At 50.5% G+C, this 17,072-nt stretch overlaps 2 protein-coding genes across 5 annotated transcripts in view; both read right to left on the minus strand.

Annotated features, from left to right (window-relative positions):
• PHF2 (PHD finger protein 2) overlaps positions 1-5,512 on the minus strand; it is a 108,020-nt gene extending 102,508 nt beyond the window's left edge. Inside the window, exon 1 of one of the 4 annotated variants that reach the window (XM_033236708.1) lies at positions 2,886-3,391. In XM_033236708.1, coding sequence (XP_033092599.1) covers positions 2,886-2,983 — 98 coding nt within the window. In that variant the 5' untranslated portion in view covers positions 2,984-3,391. Of the gene's footprint in view, positions 1-2,885; positions 3,394-5,468 lie in introns of those variants that run through there. The other 3 variants (XM_033236709.1, XM_033236710.1, XM_033236711.1) reach the window with 3 other exon arrangements.
• Positions 5,513-14,928: 9,416 nt separating this feature from the next.
• The window catches only part of FAM120A (family with sequence similarity 120A), a 117,596-nt gene continuing 115,452 nt past the window's right edge, over positions 14,929-17,072 (minus strand). Inside the window, 1 exon segment of the mRNA XM_033236707.1 lies at positions 14,929-16,815. Coding sequence (XP_033092598.1) covers positions 16,504-16,815 — 312 coding nt within the window. The 3' untranslated portion in view covers positions 14,929-16,503.

The following is a 17,072-nucleotide window of genomic DNA, read 5'->3' on the forward strand; positions in this document are numbered from 1 at the left end:
TGAGTGTGGGTGATGACTTAGAGACCCTCTCTGCAATTCTCCCCAACACGGGGCTCGCTGGACGAATGGGATGTGACCACAGGTGGGACAGACAGGCTTTTTACTCTAATAGTTGTGTGTTTATTTTGATAGTTACTGTGTATGGCAAGTTACAGTAATGTTCTATTTCAGGGAATGATACGAAGTTTCCTTTTAAAAGCAATACTTTCGAGAGTAAGGACACATGAGGATTAAATGCAAGGTGGGATCCGGGAACAGAAAAAGGACATTAAGGGGAGAACACTGGTTAAATACATCTGAATAAAGTCTGTAGTTGAGTTAGCAGCCCGGCACCAGCGCTCACTTCATTCTGGTACCGGTCCCATGGCTAGGTAAGATGTTCACTGCAGGGAAAGACAGGGAAGGATACAGGAAAACGATGCCGTTTTTGGAACGCTTTTGGAAGTCTAAAATCCTCACAAAATAAAAAGTTTAAAAGTATTCAAACTTTTAAAAAGTGAGTTGAAATATTAAATAGGAAGTAAATCACAGCACAAGCGGTACGAAGATCAGGAAAGAACCACCGGGGGCTACGAGACTGTCTGGAGGTGAAGAAACGCAAGGGTCTGGTCACACATGTTCATTTCACTGATGAGAAAAGTGATGCTGAGAGACCAAGGGCTTTGCCCACGGCTGTGAGAGCTCTACCAATCCCACCAACCCCTGACGCCTGTCCTCCCCATCACACACCTGCCCAGAACCATCCGGGAGCAGGCACACCCAGAGGCTTTTTCCCCACAGGGTTCACTTTGGCAGATGACCCTTGATTAGATGCAGGAGAAAATGACTTTCACGGCCGAGGGAAAGCACAGCTCCTTTCAGACCCCACGGCCACCCCAAATAGGTGAGAAGAAATCTGTGCTCATCAACTGCCTGTATTGGATTCAATCACAGACCTCAAATAAGAAAAAAGGAGATGGAGCCTCCCCAAACATCCCCGCTTTGGGGATTTTTGCATGGGCCAATACAGCAAATGACAGCAACCAGCGCTCAGGCCAGCTCTCAGCCCCTGTCGCCTGCCTGCCCCTCATTCCTGGAGTTTTTCCCTTGGCCTTGAAGTCCAGTTCAGAACTAGCCTTCCCTTCCCAGAGGGACCCCTGAGCGGTGAGACAAAGGTCTTCTCACGCCCTCTCACCCTCCCCAGTCTGGGCCCCAAGTGTGGGCAGCAGCCAGGAGCTGACACAGGTGCCCAGAGGGTTCTGTAGCGGGGCGACTGCTTGCCAGGTCAGGGCCCCGGCGGGGATGGGGGAGAAGGGACAGGCCCCACCACGTTCAGGGCTTTTCAGGGCCAGCTGCTCAGCATCCTCGGATATGAGGAGCCTTAGAGGCTCTCACCCACTTTGGCCCGGCCATGAACTTCTTGATGGCTGCCAGTTGATGGTGTGCATGTCAGCCCTGTTCTGGGCAGAGCCCGGTGTTCACACTCAAGTCTCCCCTGCTCTGAGGGGCTTCCATAGCCCTGGGCATACCCAGGAAGGTAGCCCAGATTTCCGTGGGCATCCCCATCCCACAGAGTCCCAGGCCCTTCTTACAGCATGGAGGTAGGACTCAGGACTGGGGCTGACAGATGTAGCAGGCCCTGTCACATCCCAGTCACCCAGGTCCCCACATGTCAACTGGCAGGACTGGACTCAGGGCCACAGACCACTCTTAAGGGCCACAGACCAGTCTTAAAGACCCAGGCTTAGAATCAGCAGGAGTGTCTCCTCTCTGGAAGGAGAATCCCAGACCACCCACCACCACACACCCCACTCGTCCCCCAGGCTGCTTGCTCCTGGTGGTTTGGGACTGGAGCCCCAGAGGGCATACATCCCTGGCTAGCCCCGGGTCCAAACACCTTCCACAGGCAAAGTCAGATGCAAGAGAACCTGTTGGAGCAGTTTGGGCAAGACTATCACCTCCTTTTCCTCCTCCTCCATTTACTTCTTGGTGGGAAGGGACCTACCCCAGGCACGGGGCCAGGTCATGGCCACAGGCAAGGGCCAAGAAGACTGAGGTTTTCAGTGTCTCCCAGCGCTACCTCCTTCCCCCCCACCGTCTTCCTTACGGAGCATAAGATATGTCAAAACTGGTGTTCCTGCCGGGAACTGAGAGGAGGGAATAGGGGAAAGCTGAAGGCCAGGGAGGAGAGGGCAAAGCCACAACAAACCCCCTTACCCAACTCACAAACACTATTCTGTCACCACACTCCCGCCCGGGGACCTGCAGGCCTGCCGCGTCTAGCTGCTCCGCGGGGGTCCGGGAAGGGTCCTGCCCTCGGGGACAAGGTCCGAGGGAGCTCGCAGGCCACGGCGGAGGGTGGGCGCGCCGGCTGCCACCTCGCCGGAGCCCCCACGGACGCCCCAGCCCTGCCGGCGTCGGAGCCCGCCACTGGCGCCTCTCCCGGGACCCGCGCCGGGCTGCGCGCCCGCTTCTCCCGGCCCGGCCAGCCCCGAGCCCGCGCGGGGAAAGTTCCTGCAACTTCGCAGGGGGGAGGCGGCGGGGGCTCCGGGCCTGGGCCTCCCTCCGGATGCCCGGCCTCTGCGGCCGCCGCGACCCCGCTGACAGGCGGCCTGGCCCGGGCCTGGAGCCCCAACTTCCCCGCGCCCCGAGCCCACCTCCCGGCCCGCGGGCCTCGCTTTGTGCGCGGCGGCCAGGGGCGCCCAGCGCGGGCCCCGTGCTTGGCGCCCCCGCCCTGGGCACAAAAGGGCGCGCGGCCCGGCACGGCCCAGCCCCGACCCGGGCGCCCGGAATGCGGCGGCGGCGGCGGCCCGTCCCCGAGCCGGGCCTGCGGGCGCGCAGCCGGGGGCGCGAGGCTCGGTCGGGCGGGGTGGCCGGGCCGGGCCGAGCGGCCGCCGCGCGCTCACCTGCCGTGGAACCAGTCCTTGCAGGCGTCGCACTCGATCATGAAGCGGGTAACGTCGTAGGGGAGCCGGCAGACGCAGTACACGGGCACCGTCGCCATGTTGCCGCGCCGCGCCGCCGCTCGGCCCCGCCGCTGCGCTGCCGGGTCGGTCCGGGCCGGGCCGGGGGCCGGGCCGCGCGGGGGCGGCGGGGGCGGCGGGGCGCAGGCGGCGCCGCGGCCGGGAAGGGACGGGGACGGGGGCGCACGACAGCCCCCGCGCGCGCTCCCGGCCGGGCGCGTCCACACAATGCCGGGCGCGCTGGCTGGAGGGGCCGCGCCGGGAGCCGCCCGCCGGCCCGCGGGGCTCAGGGCGCGAGTGTGCGCGGGGGACGGGCCGCGCGCGGGACACAAAAGGGAATGGACGCGCGGGGGCGGCGGGCGGGGAGCCGCGGCCCCACCGAAGGGACCCCCGGCCGCCGAGCGGCCTCTACGTCAGCGCCCCGGGTGGCGCCGCCTCCGCCCGCCGGCCTGGGCCGCCGCTCCCGCCGCCGGGAAGGCGGGCTGGGGAACCCTGCGGGGGAGAAGGTGGGTTGGGGGACCCTGCCGGGGAAGAAGACGGGCGGGGGGACCCCGCCGTGGGAGAAGGCGGGTGGGGGGATCCCGAAGGTGGAAGACAGGCCGAGGAGGGCCCCCAAGGCTGAAGGTAGACCCAGGGGTCCGCGGGCGCGAAGGTGAGTTGGGGGAGCCCTGAGGCTGAAAGTGGGGTGGGACCCCGGGGAGAAGGTGGGCGGGGCCCCGGGGAAAAGAGGAGCTGGGGGAACCCGGGCAAGGCAGGCGGGGAGACCCGGGGTGCGGAAGCGGAGCCCGCAGGAGAGACTTCCTAGTCTAGAAGGCCGACATGCAAATACTTGGCCCTAACTTTCTTCTGACCCCCACGACGGTGGGGGTGTTCCTCCTCCTCGACTGCGCTGCCTCCCTCCTCTGCCCGTTCCCCACTGAGTTTCTGGCTGGGACACCACTTCCCCTTTCCCCTCATTCCCGGCTGGGGACTTCCCTGATGCTCAGCCCCAGAGGTAGAGGACAGAAGCCCGGGTGGGGAGTGCGCTGGCACGGGCGGGTGAGCTCTGTCAAGAGAGAGCTCCCTGGCATTTGAGCCCCCCAGGCCCGTGACCTAAGGGGCGAGGAGTACGGGAACCCTGGCCCCCGTGTCCAGGGAGCTGAACCCCCACGGTGGGGAGGAGAAGCGGAGGTGCGCTCTGAGTGGTCACTTGCACCCTTTCTAGAGGCCTTCCCTGCCCCGCCAGCCCTGCATCCTTGGGGCATCCGCGCTGGGCGGGGGCCACATCCCTGCCCGCCCTTCCTCCCTCACCGTCTTTCTCTCGCCATCCTCCCTCAGCAAAATCCGCATCATGCTGGGAAATGCGGGCCACCCCTGCTCGGAATTCCAGAATCTTGGGAAGGAAAACCTGGCCCAGTCTCCTAGCAGCATCCATGACAAGGCTCCTTAGCCCCTCGGCCCCTCACCATCACCGCCCACTAGCAGCTGCCAAGGGGCTGTTTGCTCCAGGGCAGGCGGCTCAATTAAGGTCCTTACTCCAACTGAGCAAAAATCCGCCCTCACAGTCAGCCACCCACCCCCAACAAGTGACCCCGTGGATACAGGCTCAGGGCAGTGCCCAAAGAACTGGGCACTGGGGAAGGAGACAGAGGAAGAAGTAGCTGGCCACAGAGGGCGAGGAAAGAGCAGAAGACCCCCAGCCCCCACACCTCTGGGCTGGCCAGGATGGCCTGCAATAGACCTTCCTACCTGAATTCCGGTTGTCACTGGTTGCCTTCCTCCTGGGTGAAAGTCTGGAATTTTTTTTTTTTTTTACATACTAAAGTTCTGGGAAAGTAAGTCTTAAGCCGTTGTCTACTATTATATAGATAGAATGCTCAGCCTGAAGGTTGAGAGCCCAAAAGGAGGGTTTCAGGTGAGTGGTGCCCACTTCCTTGATGGACACACTCGCTCCCTCGCCCTTACAGCAGTACTAAAGCAGTCAGGTGAGCAGTGCCCAAATGAAGCTGGAAACTTCTAGAGGCTGCTGTGGTGCAGGGGAAGCTGCCCTGATGTGGGTAGCCCCCCATCCCTTAACACTCCTATTAGCCTGTTTACAAACAATGACAGTAGTTTGCCAACATTTAGCAAATGCTTTTACCAGGACAGAGCCCTAGGCTCAGTTCTTCATGAGGTTTTACCAGTACCCAACCAGATATTTGTAAGCACTTAGCAAATGCCTGGGTCATGATGACTATTAATGCATACTCAGGACTCTCCTTTGGTGCCTTTCGGTATTGGTATTGGTGCCATTTCACAGAAGTGAAAACTGAGGCGCTAAGCAATTCAACACCTAGCTGGACAGAGGATGTCTGCTCCCTGGTGAGACGGCAGAGGGTGGGAGACAGTGAGCAGCCCTCGGAGGGTCTCCAGGTCCTGGGCCTGTGCTCCCTGCCCCGCAGCCACTGCACAGAATGTGTCTGGAGAAGCTCCGCCTCCCCTCTAGTCGTTCAGGGGTGCCCACCCCACCCACCTCCCAGCCCTGCCCTCCAGATGGTCTGTGCCCACCTGCACCTCCTGTGCTCCGCCAGATACATTCCTCTTGTTCAAAGCCCTTCCATGGCTGCCTGTCATCTGTGGGATAAAACAAGTATCATCACAAGCCCACAAGCTCCCTCTGTTTGGCTTGTCCCTATGGCTTCCCCTTTCTTTTTCTTTGTTTTCTTCTTCTTTTTTTTTTTTTAATGGAGTTTCCCTCTTGTTGCCCAGGATGGAGTACAGTGGCATGGTCTCAGCTCACCGCAACCTCCGCCTCCCGGGTTCAAGCGATTCTCCTGCCTCAGCCTCCCGAGTAGCTGGGATTACAGGCATGCGCCACCACACCCGGCTAATTGTGTATTTTTAGTAGAGACGGGGTTTCTCCATGTTGGTCAGGCTGGTCTCAAGCTCCTGAGCTCAGGTGATCCACCTGCCTCTACCTCCCAAAGTGCCAGGATTTCAGGCGTGAGCCACTGCGCCCAGCTGACTTCCCCTTTCTTTTCTCCATCTCCTTCAGGACACGCACCTCCCCACTCCTCCCTCCTTCCCCGCTTCTCTCTCACTTGTCTACTGAGGTACTTATTGAGCATCTACTGTGTCCCAAGCAGTGTTGTAGACACTGAGGACTCAGCAGAGTCTCAGCTCTGTTGGAGTTCACATTGGAGTAAAGGGAGACAGTCAATACATACATCAATGCATACAAGATGATTGGGTAGAAAGAAGGGCACTGGCTAGAGGGACGCCCCCCTGAGAAGGTGAGCTGGGGGCAAAGGCCAGGATAGGACAGCTCAGAGAGGGCAAGGAGCACAGTGAACTCATTCTTGCCTGGTGGTAAGGAGGGAAAGGCCCCAGAGAGGAGGAGCACGGTGGCCGTGGAAGTTCAGGTAGCATCTTACTGCCTCCCACACCTCATTGCCTTTCAAACTCAATGGCCTCCTCTGCTTAGTAGTTAGCCAACTACTAACTCCCTCAACTACTAACTGCCTGGTGCCTCAGTGCCTGCCCACCACACCCTCCCTGTTGCCCAGGACTCAGCTGCACTTCAGCACTTAGGAGGCTATGCCAGGGTCAAGATGTCCCTACCCATAACCCCAGTCAGACTGGCATTGTGCAGGTGCAGCGTGGGTGGGCTCACAAGCTCCAGGGCCTCCACACACCTGCACCCTGGTGCTGCAATGACAGTGCCACTGCAGCATGGATGTGTTTTATTCCCCTTCCTACCCAGCCATCAGCATAGCCTGCTCCAGGGCCTGTGGTTCACACATTCACTAAACGTGTTGAGTGCAAATGCAGGTTTTTTGGTAAAATTGGGGTTACATATACATAATATAAAGCTTACCATTTTAACCATTTTTAATGCACAGTTTGGTGGTAATAAGTACATTCACACTGTTGTGCAACCACCACCGCCATCCATCTCCAGAAATTTTTCCACGGTCCCCAGTGGAAACTCTGTCCCTTATAAACACCAAACCCCTCCTCCTCCAGTCCCTGGCAGCCACCATTTGCTTTTTGTCTCTATGAATTTGACTCCTGTAGGTATCTTATATAAGTGGAATCATACAGTATTTGTCCTTTTGTGACCAGTTTATTTCACTTAACATAATGTCCTCAAGCTGCATCCCCATTGTAGCATGAGTCAGAATTTGCTTCCTTTTTAAGACTGAATAATATTCCATTGTATGTATGTGCCACCCTTTGTTTCTCCATTCATCTGCCAGTGGATACTTGGGTGGCATCCATCCTTTGGCTATTGTGAATAATGCTGCTATGAACATCAGCATGCAGATAACTGTTGGAGTCCCTGCTTTCACTTCTTTTGGATATATATCCAGAAGTGGAACTGCTAGATCACATGGTGATTCAATTTTTGTATTTTTTGAGGAACTGCCATACCATTTTCCACAATGGCTATACTATTTTACATTCCCACCAGATTCAATGCACAAGAGTTCCAGTTACTCCACATCTGCATCAACACTGATTATTTTCTGTTTTGTATTTGTCTTGGTTTTTTTGTTGTTGCTGTTTTTGTTTTTATTTGGTAAAAGTCATGTTTAATGAGTGTGAAGTGGGATCTCATTGCGGTTTTGATTTGCATTTCCCTAATGACTAGTGATGTTGAACATCTTTTCATGTGCTTAATGGAGAAACATCTATTCAAATTCTTAGCCTTTTTTTTTTTCTTCTTCTTTTTTTTTTTAATAGAGAGAGACAGGGTCTTGGTCCATCACCCAGGCTGGAGTACAGTGGTATGATTATAGCTCACTGCAGCCTCGAACTTCCGGGCTCAAGAGATCCCAAATAGCAGGGACTACAGACAGGCACCACCACATCCAGCTAATTTTTTGTAGAGATGGGGTCTCCTTATGTTGCCCAGTCTGTTCTCCAACTCCTGGCCTCAAGCAGTCCTCCTGCCTCAGCCTCCCAAAATGCTGGATTATAGGCATGAACCACCTTGCTTGGCCTCTTTGCCCATTTTTGAATTGAGTTGTTTTCTGGTTGTTGAGTTTTAGGAGCCATTTATATAGTCTGGGTATTAATCCCTGTATCAGATACATGATTTGCAAATATTTTCTCTCATTCCATAGATTGCCTTTTCACCCTGTTGTGTCCTTTGCACAGAAGTTTTAAACTTTGGTAAAGTCTAAATTATCTATTTTTTCTCCTGTTTTGCCTGTGTTTTTTGTTTCATATCCAAGTAATCATTGTCAATCCAATGTTATGAAGCATTTTCCCTAGTTTTCTCTCTCAGTTTTACAGTTTTAGCTCTTACATTTAGGTCTTCGATTCGTTTTAATTTTTGTAAATGATGTAAAGTAAGGACCTAACTTCATTGTTTTGCATGTGAATATCTTGTTTTCACAGCATCATGTTAGAAATATTGTCCTTTTCTCACTGAATTGTCTTGGCCCCTTGTTGAAAATCATTTGATCCTATATATGTGAGGGTTTATTTCTTGGCTCTCTATTGTATTTTGTCTGTCTATATGTCTGTCTGAATGTCAGTACCACACAGTTTTGATTACTGTAGTTTTGTACTAAGTGTGAAATCAGGAAGTGTGAGATCTCCAACTTTGTTCTTTTTTTAAGACCATTTTGGCTACTTGGGGTCCCTTGAGATTCCATATGATTTCTAGAGTGGATTTTTCCTTTAGAAAATTTATTTCTGCAAGAAAACATTGTTAAGATTTTCATAAGGATTGCAGTAAATCTGTAGATTGCTTTTAAGAGATTGACCTTTTAACAATAAGTCATATAATCCATAGACACAGGCTGTCTTTTCATTTATTTGTGTCTTTTTAAATTGCTTTCAGCAGTGTTTGGTAGTTTTTCATTTTCAGTGTACAAGTTTTTTGTCTCCTTGGCTAAGTTTATTCCTGAGTATTTTATTCTTTTTGATGCTATTATAAATGGATTTTTTTCATAATTTCTTTTTCAGATTTTTTTTTTTTTAAAGATGGAATCTTGCTCTGTCACCCAGGCTGGAGTGCAGTGGCATGATCTCGGCTCACTGCAGCCTCCACCTGCCAGACTCAGGTGATTCTCCTGCCTCAGCTTCCCGAGTAGCTGGGATAACAGGCATGTACCACCACACCTGACTAATTTTTGTATTTTTAGTAGACACAGGGTTTCCCCATGTTGGCCAGGCTGGCCTCGAACTCCTGACCTCAGGCAATCCGCCTGCCTTGGCCTTCCAAAGTGCTGGGATTATAGGTGTAAGCCACCGCACCTGGCTGTTTTAAGATTGTTCATTGTTAGTGTATGGAAACAAAACTAATTTTTTTTTTTTTTTTTTTTTTTTGAGACAGAGTCTCAACTCAGTTGCCCAGGCTGGAGTGCGGTGGTGCCATCTCGGCTCACTGCAACCTCCGCCTCGTGGGTTCATGCCATTCTCCTGCCTCAGCCTCCCGAGTAACTGGGACTATAGGCACCGGCCACTATGCCCAGCTAATTTTTTTCTGTATTTTTAGTAGAGTCAGGGTTTCACCGTGTTAGCCAGGATGGTCTCAATCTCCTGATCTCGTGATCCGCCCGTCTCGGCCTCCCAAAGTGCTGGGATTATAGGCATGAGCCACCATGTCCAGCCAACTAATTTTCATATGTTGATTTTGTATCTTGCTCTTTACTAAATTCATAGGTTTTGGGATGGTTTTATGTCTGTGGACTCTTTAGGCTTCCTATATCTTGATGATCTTACATGATGATATAAGATCATGTCATCTATGAACAGATAATTTTACTTCTTTTCCAATTTGGATGCCTTTTTTTTTTTTCTCTCTTTTCCTTTTTCTTGTGTAATTGCTCTGGCTAGGACTTCCGGTACTATAATGAATAGAAGTAGTGAGAGTGGGCATCCTTGCCTTCTTCCTGATCTTACAGGAAATGCTTTCAGCTCTTCACCATTGAGTAAGATTTTAGCTGTCAGCTTTTCACATGTGGCTTCTACTATGTTGAGGAAGTTTCCTTCTATTCCTAGTGTATTTAATTTTTTAATCAAGGAAGGGTGTTGAATTTTGTGAAATGCTTTTTCTACATTAATTGAGATGACCGTGTAGGTTTTTATTGCTCATTCTGTTAACATGTGTATTACATTGATTGATTTTTAGATGCTGAAACATCCTTGCATTCTGGGAATAAATCCCACTTGGTCATGGCATATGATCCTTTTAATATGCTACTGAATTCAGTTTGCAAGTATTTTATTGAGGATTTTGGCATCAATATTCATAAGGAATATTGGTCTGTAGCGTTCTAGTATCTTTGTCTGGCTTTGGTATCATGGTAATCATGGCCTCATCGAAAGAACTTGAAAGTATTCCCTCCTCTTCAATTTTCTGTAAGAGTTTGAAAAGGACGGGTACTAGTTTTTCTTTAAATGTTTAGTACAATTCACCAGTGTAGCCATCTGTTCCTGGCCTTTTCTTTGTTGTGAGGTTGTTGATTAGTGATCCAATCTCCTTACTAGTTGTGGGTCTGTTGAGATTTTTTGTTTCTGCATCATTCAGTCTTGGAAAGTTTTGTATGTCTAGAAATTTGTCCATTTAATCTAGGTTATTTTGTTGGCACACAACCAATGCAGGTTTCATAGAGTGAACAAGGCAGAAACATTCCTACCTCCATAGATTCCATAGGCCAGAGCAAGAGACAGGTAACTAATAATTGATAGGGGGTGGAAGATGTTAGAAAGGAAATACCAGCTCGAGGCTGGGTGTGTATTTGTGTATTTGTGAAAGATGAGTCGATTTGGTCACTGCATAGAAACTTCGAAGACTGGGCCCCTTCTTGGAGTACCTGGGGAAATTTTTTAAGCCATCTGGGCTTTTCTGACAGATATGAAAGTGACCCTCCTTGTTGACCATCTCTAGGATGGTCCTGTGATGTTTGGATGCAGTGAGCTTGTGGACAAGTCTCTGAGCCAGGTGACCACATTATTTACTAGTATCCAAAAGGGTGCTGTTAATAAAGCACCAGAACAGGGGCAAACTGAGGCTATCCTGGGCAAACTGGGACTGATGTGACCCTCCCTGTAGCCCATACTGGCATCGGTTGAGTTTGTGGGGATGGACATGCACAAATGCTAGGAGCAGGCACGGTTTCATGAGGTCAGGATGGGTCTACACAGGTGCTTCCAGCTGTTTGCTTCCTGAACTGATGGAACTTGCTGGGCACAGCATGGGAAAAGGACATCCTGGTCCACCCCAGGTGCCTGGAATCTGCTTGGATAGCTCCCACCTGCCCCTCTAGGCCGTTTTTCAGAGAGGTTTCCCTGACACCTTCCTCCTACCCCCACCCATGTAAATCCCTCATTTCCTCTGCATTTGTCCGTCATAGAACTTACTACCACTGCTGTTGCATTTTTATTTTTTCTTGAGTGCACTTTCACATGACTGTCCTTTACCAACTCTGGTGAAGTCCCACAGCCAGTTCAGCACAGGGCAAAGCACATTAATGAAAAGCCTATTTTGCCCCATCTGCAGGTCTTTGGTCAACTTAGCCTGAGCTGTGTTAGGGCCAAGACTGGAGGCTTCCCTGGGGTACAGGGAGGAGTCACCAGACAGCTTGGGACCAAGGTGGGGAGGATGAGGGCAGGGCTGGCAGGCTGGCCAGCAGCAGGCTCCTGGCAAAAAGGCCTCTGCACCGTCTACTCCACAGCATGAGGAGCTAAGTAGCAAAGGACTTTGTCCAAGATATAGTGAGTAGGGGTAGGGAGTTGGGGCTAACAAGAAATTAGTGCATTCTCAGAAGAACTGAAAGTAGAATAACACGGAGGGAGGGATGAGAGTCACCCCTAAGGTTAGCGTCCGTCATAAAACACATGTATTCTGCTGTCTGCCCCATGCAATGCAGAGGTGGGTTCCCTCTGAGCAGGGAGAAGGAATGCAGGGCAAGGAGGGGTGTCCTGGAAGGTAGAGCAGACGAGCACTACCTTGGTCCTTGTTGGTGATGATACAGAGGAAGGTAGAGACAGTGAATTATTTCTTAAAATTCTTACCTTTGGCCTGATTGTTTGGGAGATCATGAAACAGCCAAGAGAGACATTAGAAGTTCTCTGTCAATTGAAAAATGAAGAAATTATGGGCAAATTAAATGTAAGAGGAAATGTTCACCCTCACTAGAAATCAAAGTCATGCAAATAAAAACCCATTTTTTAACCTGTCAAATTGGCAAACACCAGTGCCCTGACTGAGCCCAGCAGCCAGGCTAGTACAGACCAACAGCTTGTGGACCCCGCATACCAAGCAGCATTTCAGGGCTAAGTCAGCAGGAGCACCAAAAGACTCCCTTCCCTCACTCTTCCCCACTGGGAGATCCTTCTGGTGAAATGCTAACCAGGAATAATGACACTGGTCCTCGCAAGACTCACCTACAGGGTAGCGTGGATACCTGGAGCCCACTGGGCATCCAAGCACAACCCGTCCTGCCCCAAAGCCTTCAACACACCACAGCACTGGAGGACACAGCAAGCCCTGCCCGCAGGGTGGCCATGGGCTTCTCCGCTCTCCACGGATTCTCCTCGGCTGGGTGCTCCATCCGCTGCTCCTGGCCCAGCTGTGTATTCCCAGATAGCCTCCACTCACGGCTGCATCATTTGCCCGTGCCACCCATCTCCCCATCTTCTTTTTCTCATTTTCTTGCTTGATATATTCTTACTTGTACACATGTATGTTGTCCCCCTACTCAAATGTAAATGCCAGAAAGGCAGGGGCCTTGACATCTTCTGTCCCATGGGGCCTAGGGCTGGACCTGACATGGACTCTCCCCAAGTGCTTGCAGAACAAGGACATGTCCAACCATGCTGGTGGGGAAAGACTGAATATGTTACGGTGCAGCCCCACCGTGGAGTCTGTGGGACTATGACAGGATATGGTATGTTAGGGAAAGGCAATCATCAAATGATGCTAAGTGGGGGAAATGTTACAAAATATTAACATGATTTTTTTTGTATAAGAAAAAAATCTATATATTGCATAGAAGGAGAGAGACTAAATGTTAAAAACAGGTGTCTCAGGATGGAGGAATTACTGGGGACTTCTTTTCCTTTTTGTGTATCTAGCCAGTATTTTTTAAACTTACCACAATAAACACATACTGCTTTTGAAACAAGAAAAAAAAAAAAGTAAAACCTATTTTTGAAAAGGAAAAGAATAAATGGCCAGGCGGGAGGGCATACGACTTGCCCCAGGATATCATGCTGCCAGGAAGGCAAAACATCAGCACCAGCGTTCAGTCCAGCCGCACCAGCGTCACCCACAGTCACTGGCCCTTGGGCCTTCCTCTGCAATTCTGGCGGTGTGGGAGGAGTGGCCAGCATGGCTCCAGCAAGGAGGGGTGTCCTGGGTCTCCTTGTTCCAGCCACAGGGTCGCTGGAGCCCCAGCACCCTCTCCCTTCCTCTCTCCTTAATGCCCAAGCCTGCACCTCCTGGGGCTTTAGGAGCGGGTGGACAGACCCAACCTGGAGCTAAGGGTTGGATTGCAGCCCAGTCCCTGCTGCGAGTGACCTGGAGCAAGCTGTGCTGCTCTCTCACCTACAGCAATTGCAACTAAGACGAGAGCCACCGGCAGGAAGGAGCACCTGCTTGTCAGGGAGCAGAGAGGGACCCTTGACATGCGCGCGCTCCTGCTGCTTAGACTGTGCTGTTTAGAAGCCTGTCCCTCTCCCCTCTTAAAGCCAGAGGGCTGTCCCCGTCAGTTTGCTATTCTCAAGTGGGGTGGACCTGCCCCTTGAGAGAGGGAAGAAAAGCGCATGGTTGTCATGGTGGGAGAGGCACTGCCTAGCAATGGGTGGTGGAAGCTGGTGGGCCTGGAACGTGTTCCTCCACGACGCTGTCCCCGTGCCAGGCATGTGCGATCCAGAGTGGGTTAGACTTGTTCCCGTCACAGGCAGGGTCCTCAGTGGAATCGTGTTTTTGAAAGACCGAGACGTCCGGGCGCCCCCATCTTCCCACAGCACAGAGATGGGCTGGGTGGCCCGCCACCGGAAGGCTGGCGCGGAGGGACTCAGCCGCAGGCTCGAAACAGAGGGCCACCGTCAGGGACGGGCGAGTCAGGGTAGGAGGAGGCCCTGGAGTGAGTGATACTGGCTTCACTTCCTTCAAACTCTGAAAGCCCGCCCCATAAAAGCCTGCCCCATAAAAAGCAGGGGTAAATTCGTCTGAGGTCTGAACAGCCAGGACCAGGAGAGCTCTCAGGGTGTTAGTTGGAGAAACTGGCTCGGCTCGGGCCTTGCTGGCACTCGGGCTCCCGGGGTCTGCTCGGTCCCTCTCGGGACACACGGGTCTCTGCTGGGCCCGGCGCCGGCCTCACACACAGAACGGGCTTCACGGCGCAGGCTCGGCCGCCGGGAGGAAAGAGCCGGGAGTAGGCCTCACCGACACGGCCCCGCCCCGCGAGCTGCGCGCGCACCGGGGCCTGCGCGGTGGCGGACTGGGAAGCGCCACGCAAGGCCCCGCCCCGCCCTTCCACAGGAAGGAGACGCGCCCCCGGGCGAGCGCCAGCCCCTCCCTCGAGCGGGATCGCCGCGGCTCTGCTGGCCGCCTCCGGCGCCGTTAGCCCACCATCTGCCGCTAGGGGGCAGCACGGGACGCTTTCCGGAGGCGTTCGGCGGACCTGGGTACGGGGACCTCGTATCAGGCTGCAGAGAAGAGCCTTTCAGTCAAAAGGATAGCATGAAAAACGGACTATACTTGTAACATCCAGCTTTTAAAACGTGGTGGAGTCAAATGTATTGCTTCCTCGGGGCTTAAAAAAACCTTTTCTGTAAGTCCGCTTTATCAGAATTTTTTTTAATCCCCTTGGTTGCTTGAAATTTAGCTATCAAGCAAATTAATCATATATTAATGTTCCTCTAAGCCGGAAACCTGGAATTACTTTGAAAAGGTAAAATAGTTTTAAACTTTGGTTTTCTCATCTTTTCAGTCGTCGTTTCGATTTGAATTAAACCTCGATAAAATTAGCTTTTACAAGTGAATTTAAAAGCCACGCCATACTTTATACTAAAAGAATAAAGATTTTTATTAAGCATTGTAAGTTGCATTCAATAGCCTTCAGATACACCACACCACAATCCATCGACAGTCAATCAAACCCAACAGCAGTTCATTCTTGCACAATCCATGAGTTAGGGCAAAACTCCCTTCAACTTACAGTAAGATCCTACTTAGCTCTTGCGGGCAGGGGTTGGGGAATTACACCTCATTTCTGATCACTAATGTGATGAAGAGCATCAGAAGTATATGAAAACGATAAGAAGTGATTCTGATTTCAAAGTACATTGTTTGGAAACATTAACAAAAACATCAAAATGATAGAAGTATACCTGCTTCTACTAAATTCTTGATGGGAAAGTTCTCAAGAACAAGCAATTTGTTTCCTGCTACAGAAGGGGGGGGTGGTTTTTTTTGTTTTTTTAAGATCAAAGGGTTTTTTTTCACAGAATTTCATATTTGCTAATATGAAGGCATAAAACAGCAACAAAGAACAATAATGCATACAGCAGTGAATACACCAGGGTAATGTTGATATTCGAAACGGCTAGATAATTTTTGGGGGGCTTTAGAATAAATGCAACAGAGGTCAATAATCACAAAATTTTAAGGTTAGAGCAAGATCAGTCAATGACTAAACAGAGTTAACATCTTTTATAGGACTATTACTGATTATTAGCATTTTTGTTTTGCAAATGGGCACATACTGGTAAGAATGGAAGAAAGGACGATAACATGCATATTAACTACACACTTTAAAAATTATGAACCATGCAGAAGTTTAGCTCAAGTAGTAGTACTAATGGTCTACATCCGATTCAAAACCACATAGTTCATTGATCACAGATGCATGGTATTAGTCACGAAAGTTTCAGAACACATTGTGTTGATTTTGAAAGGTCATTTGCATCTTCTAAGATTTCAACTTTATCTCCATTTAACTTGCTTGTAAAGTATGTATGATGTATTGTCTATTTAAAATCAGCAGAACGGCAATATTACTCTATAATTTTTTAGTTTTGATAGTTGCACTTTTTTTTTTTAACACAAAAGAACCACATCAACAGTGATGAAATTTAAGAAAGAAAAACTGTGGTTGTGCCTTATTTCTTTCATAATCATAAAAATCAAAGCCTTAAAGAAAGCTTCATTGTGAAACAGTAATGCAAAATCAAATATAATGGCATACATATGGTGCCAAATGCTAAAAATTATATTTTAAGCTATATATACTTAAAGACTGCCAAAATTTGTTTTCTTTATAGTTCAAGAAACACAACTAGAGGCTTTTGTCATAACCAGTTTAAACTTTTATGTGTACTTCATTTTAAGTGCGGGAGTCAAATGCTCTTCATTTTCTTTCTCTTTTTTGTTTTATTGTAGCATTTTGACTACAACTGGTTAAAACTAAAAATGTGTTGTTTAAATCTCTGATATCAAAGAGGGATCTGAATTTCCAAAGTCCTCATTTTTTCTTACGGAAAGGACAAAATGTACATAACTGCAGGCTCTCTTTCTCTCCAGATATTCCTAAATCCTTACCCTTCCAGCATCCTTCACCCTCTATAAAAAATAAGTTTACTCTTCTTTATTTAAGACAGCTGCCTCCAGAGCAGCTTCTCTGCGGCAAGCGCTGTCTGTACTTAGTGCATTTAAATGAGGATTTGTATTGCACGTTTTAGAGTCATTATTCAAGGCACTTTCAGAGTGGCTGGGGGCCCTGGCGTCACCCGTGCTCCCGTTCATCTGGGGAGCCGGTTTCTCCTCGGCCATCACTCCGTTTTCAGCCAGGGACCCGTCTGAAGACATAGCAGAGGACTTCGATTCCCCAGATTTTGACTTAAGTTCTTTGGCCACTTCTTCTGCTGAAGCAGCGTAAGGAGGTCTGCCCTGTTTAAAATGAAGGACAACAAATGAGAAGGTGGTTTCTGATAAACAGAAGAGGGAGGATGCAAATTTTGGCCTAATGACACTCTGAAGATTCAAGAGCAGAAAATGCCCAGCTGAGTCCATCTAACCCTGTCTTTGCTTTGACTTTTGGGCGGTAGACGCTCTACCTGTCTCAGTCAGTTCCCTCCATGGCCCCTTCCCTCAACTCTCTGTAGTTAATATCCTGAAAATGAGGGAAAATTCCCCCTTCAGGAGAT

Source organism: Trachypithecus francoisi, unplaced genomic scaffold (assembly GCF_009764315.1).
Source record: "Trachypithecus francoisi isolate TF-2019V2 unplaced genomic scaffold, Tfra_2.0 Lachesis_group16, whole genome shotgun sequence".
NCBI lineage: Eukaryota > Metazoa > Chordata > Mammalia > Primates > Cercopithecidae > Trachypithecus > Trachypithecus francoisi.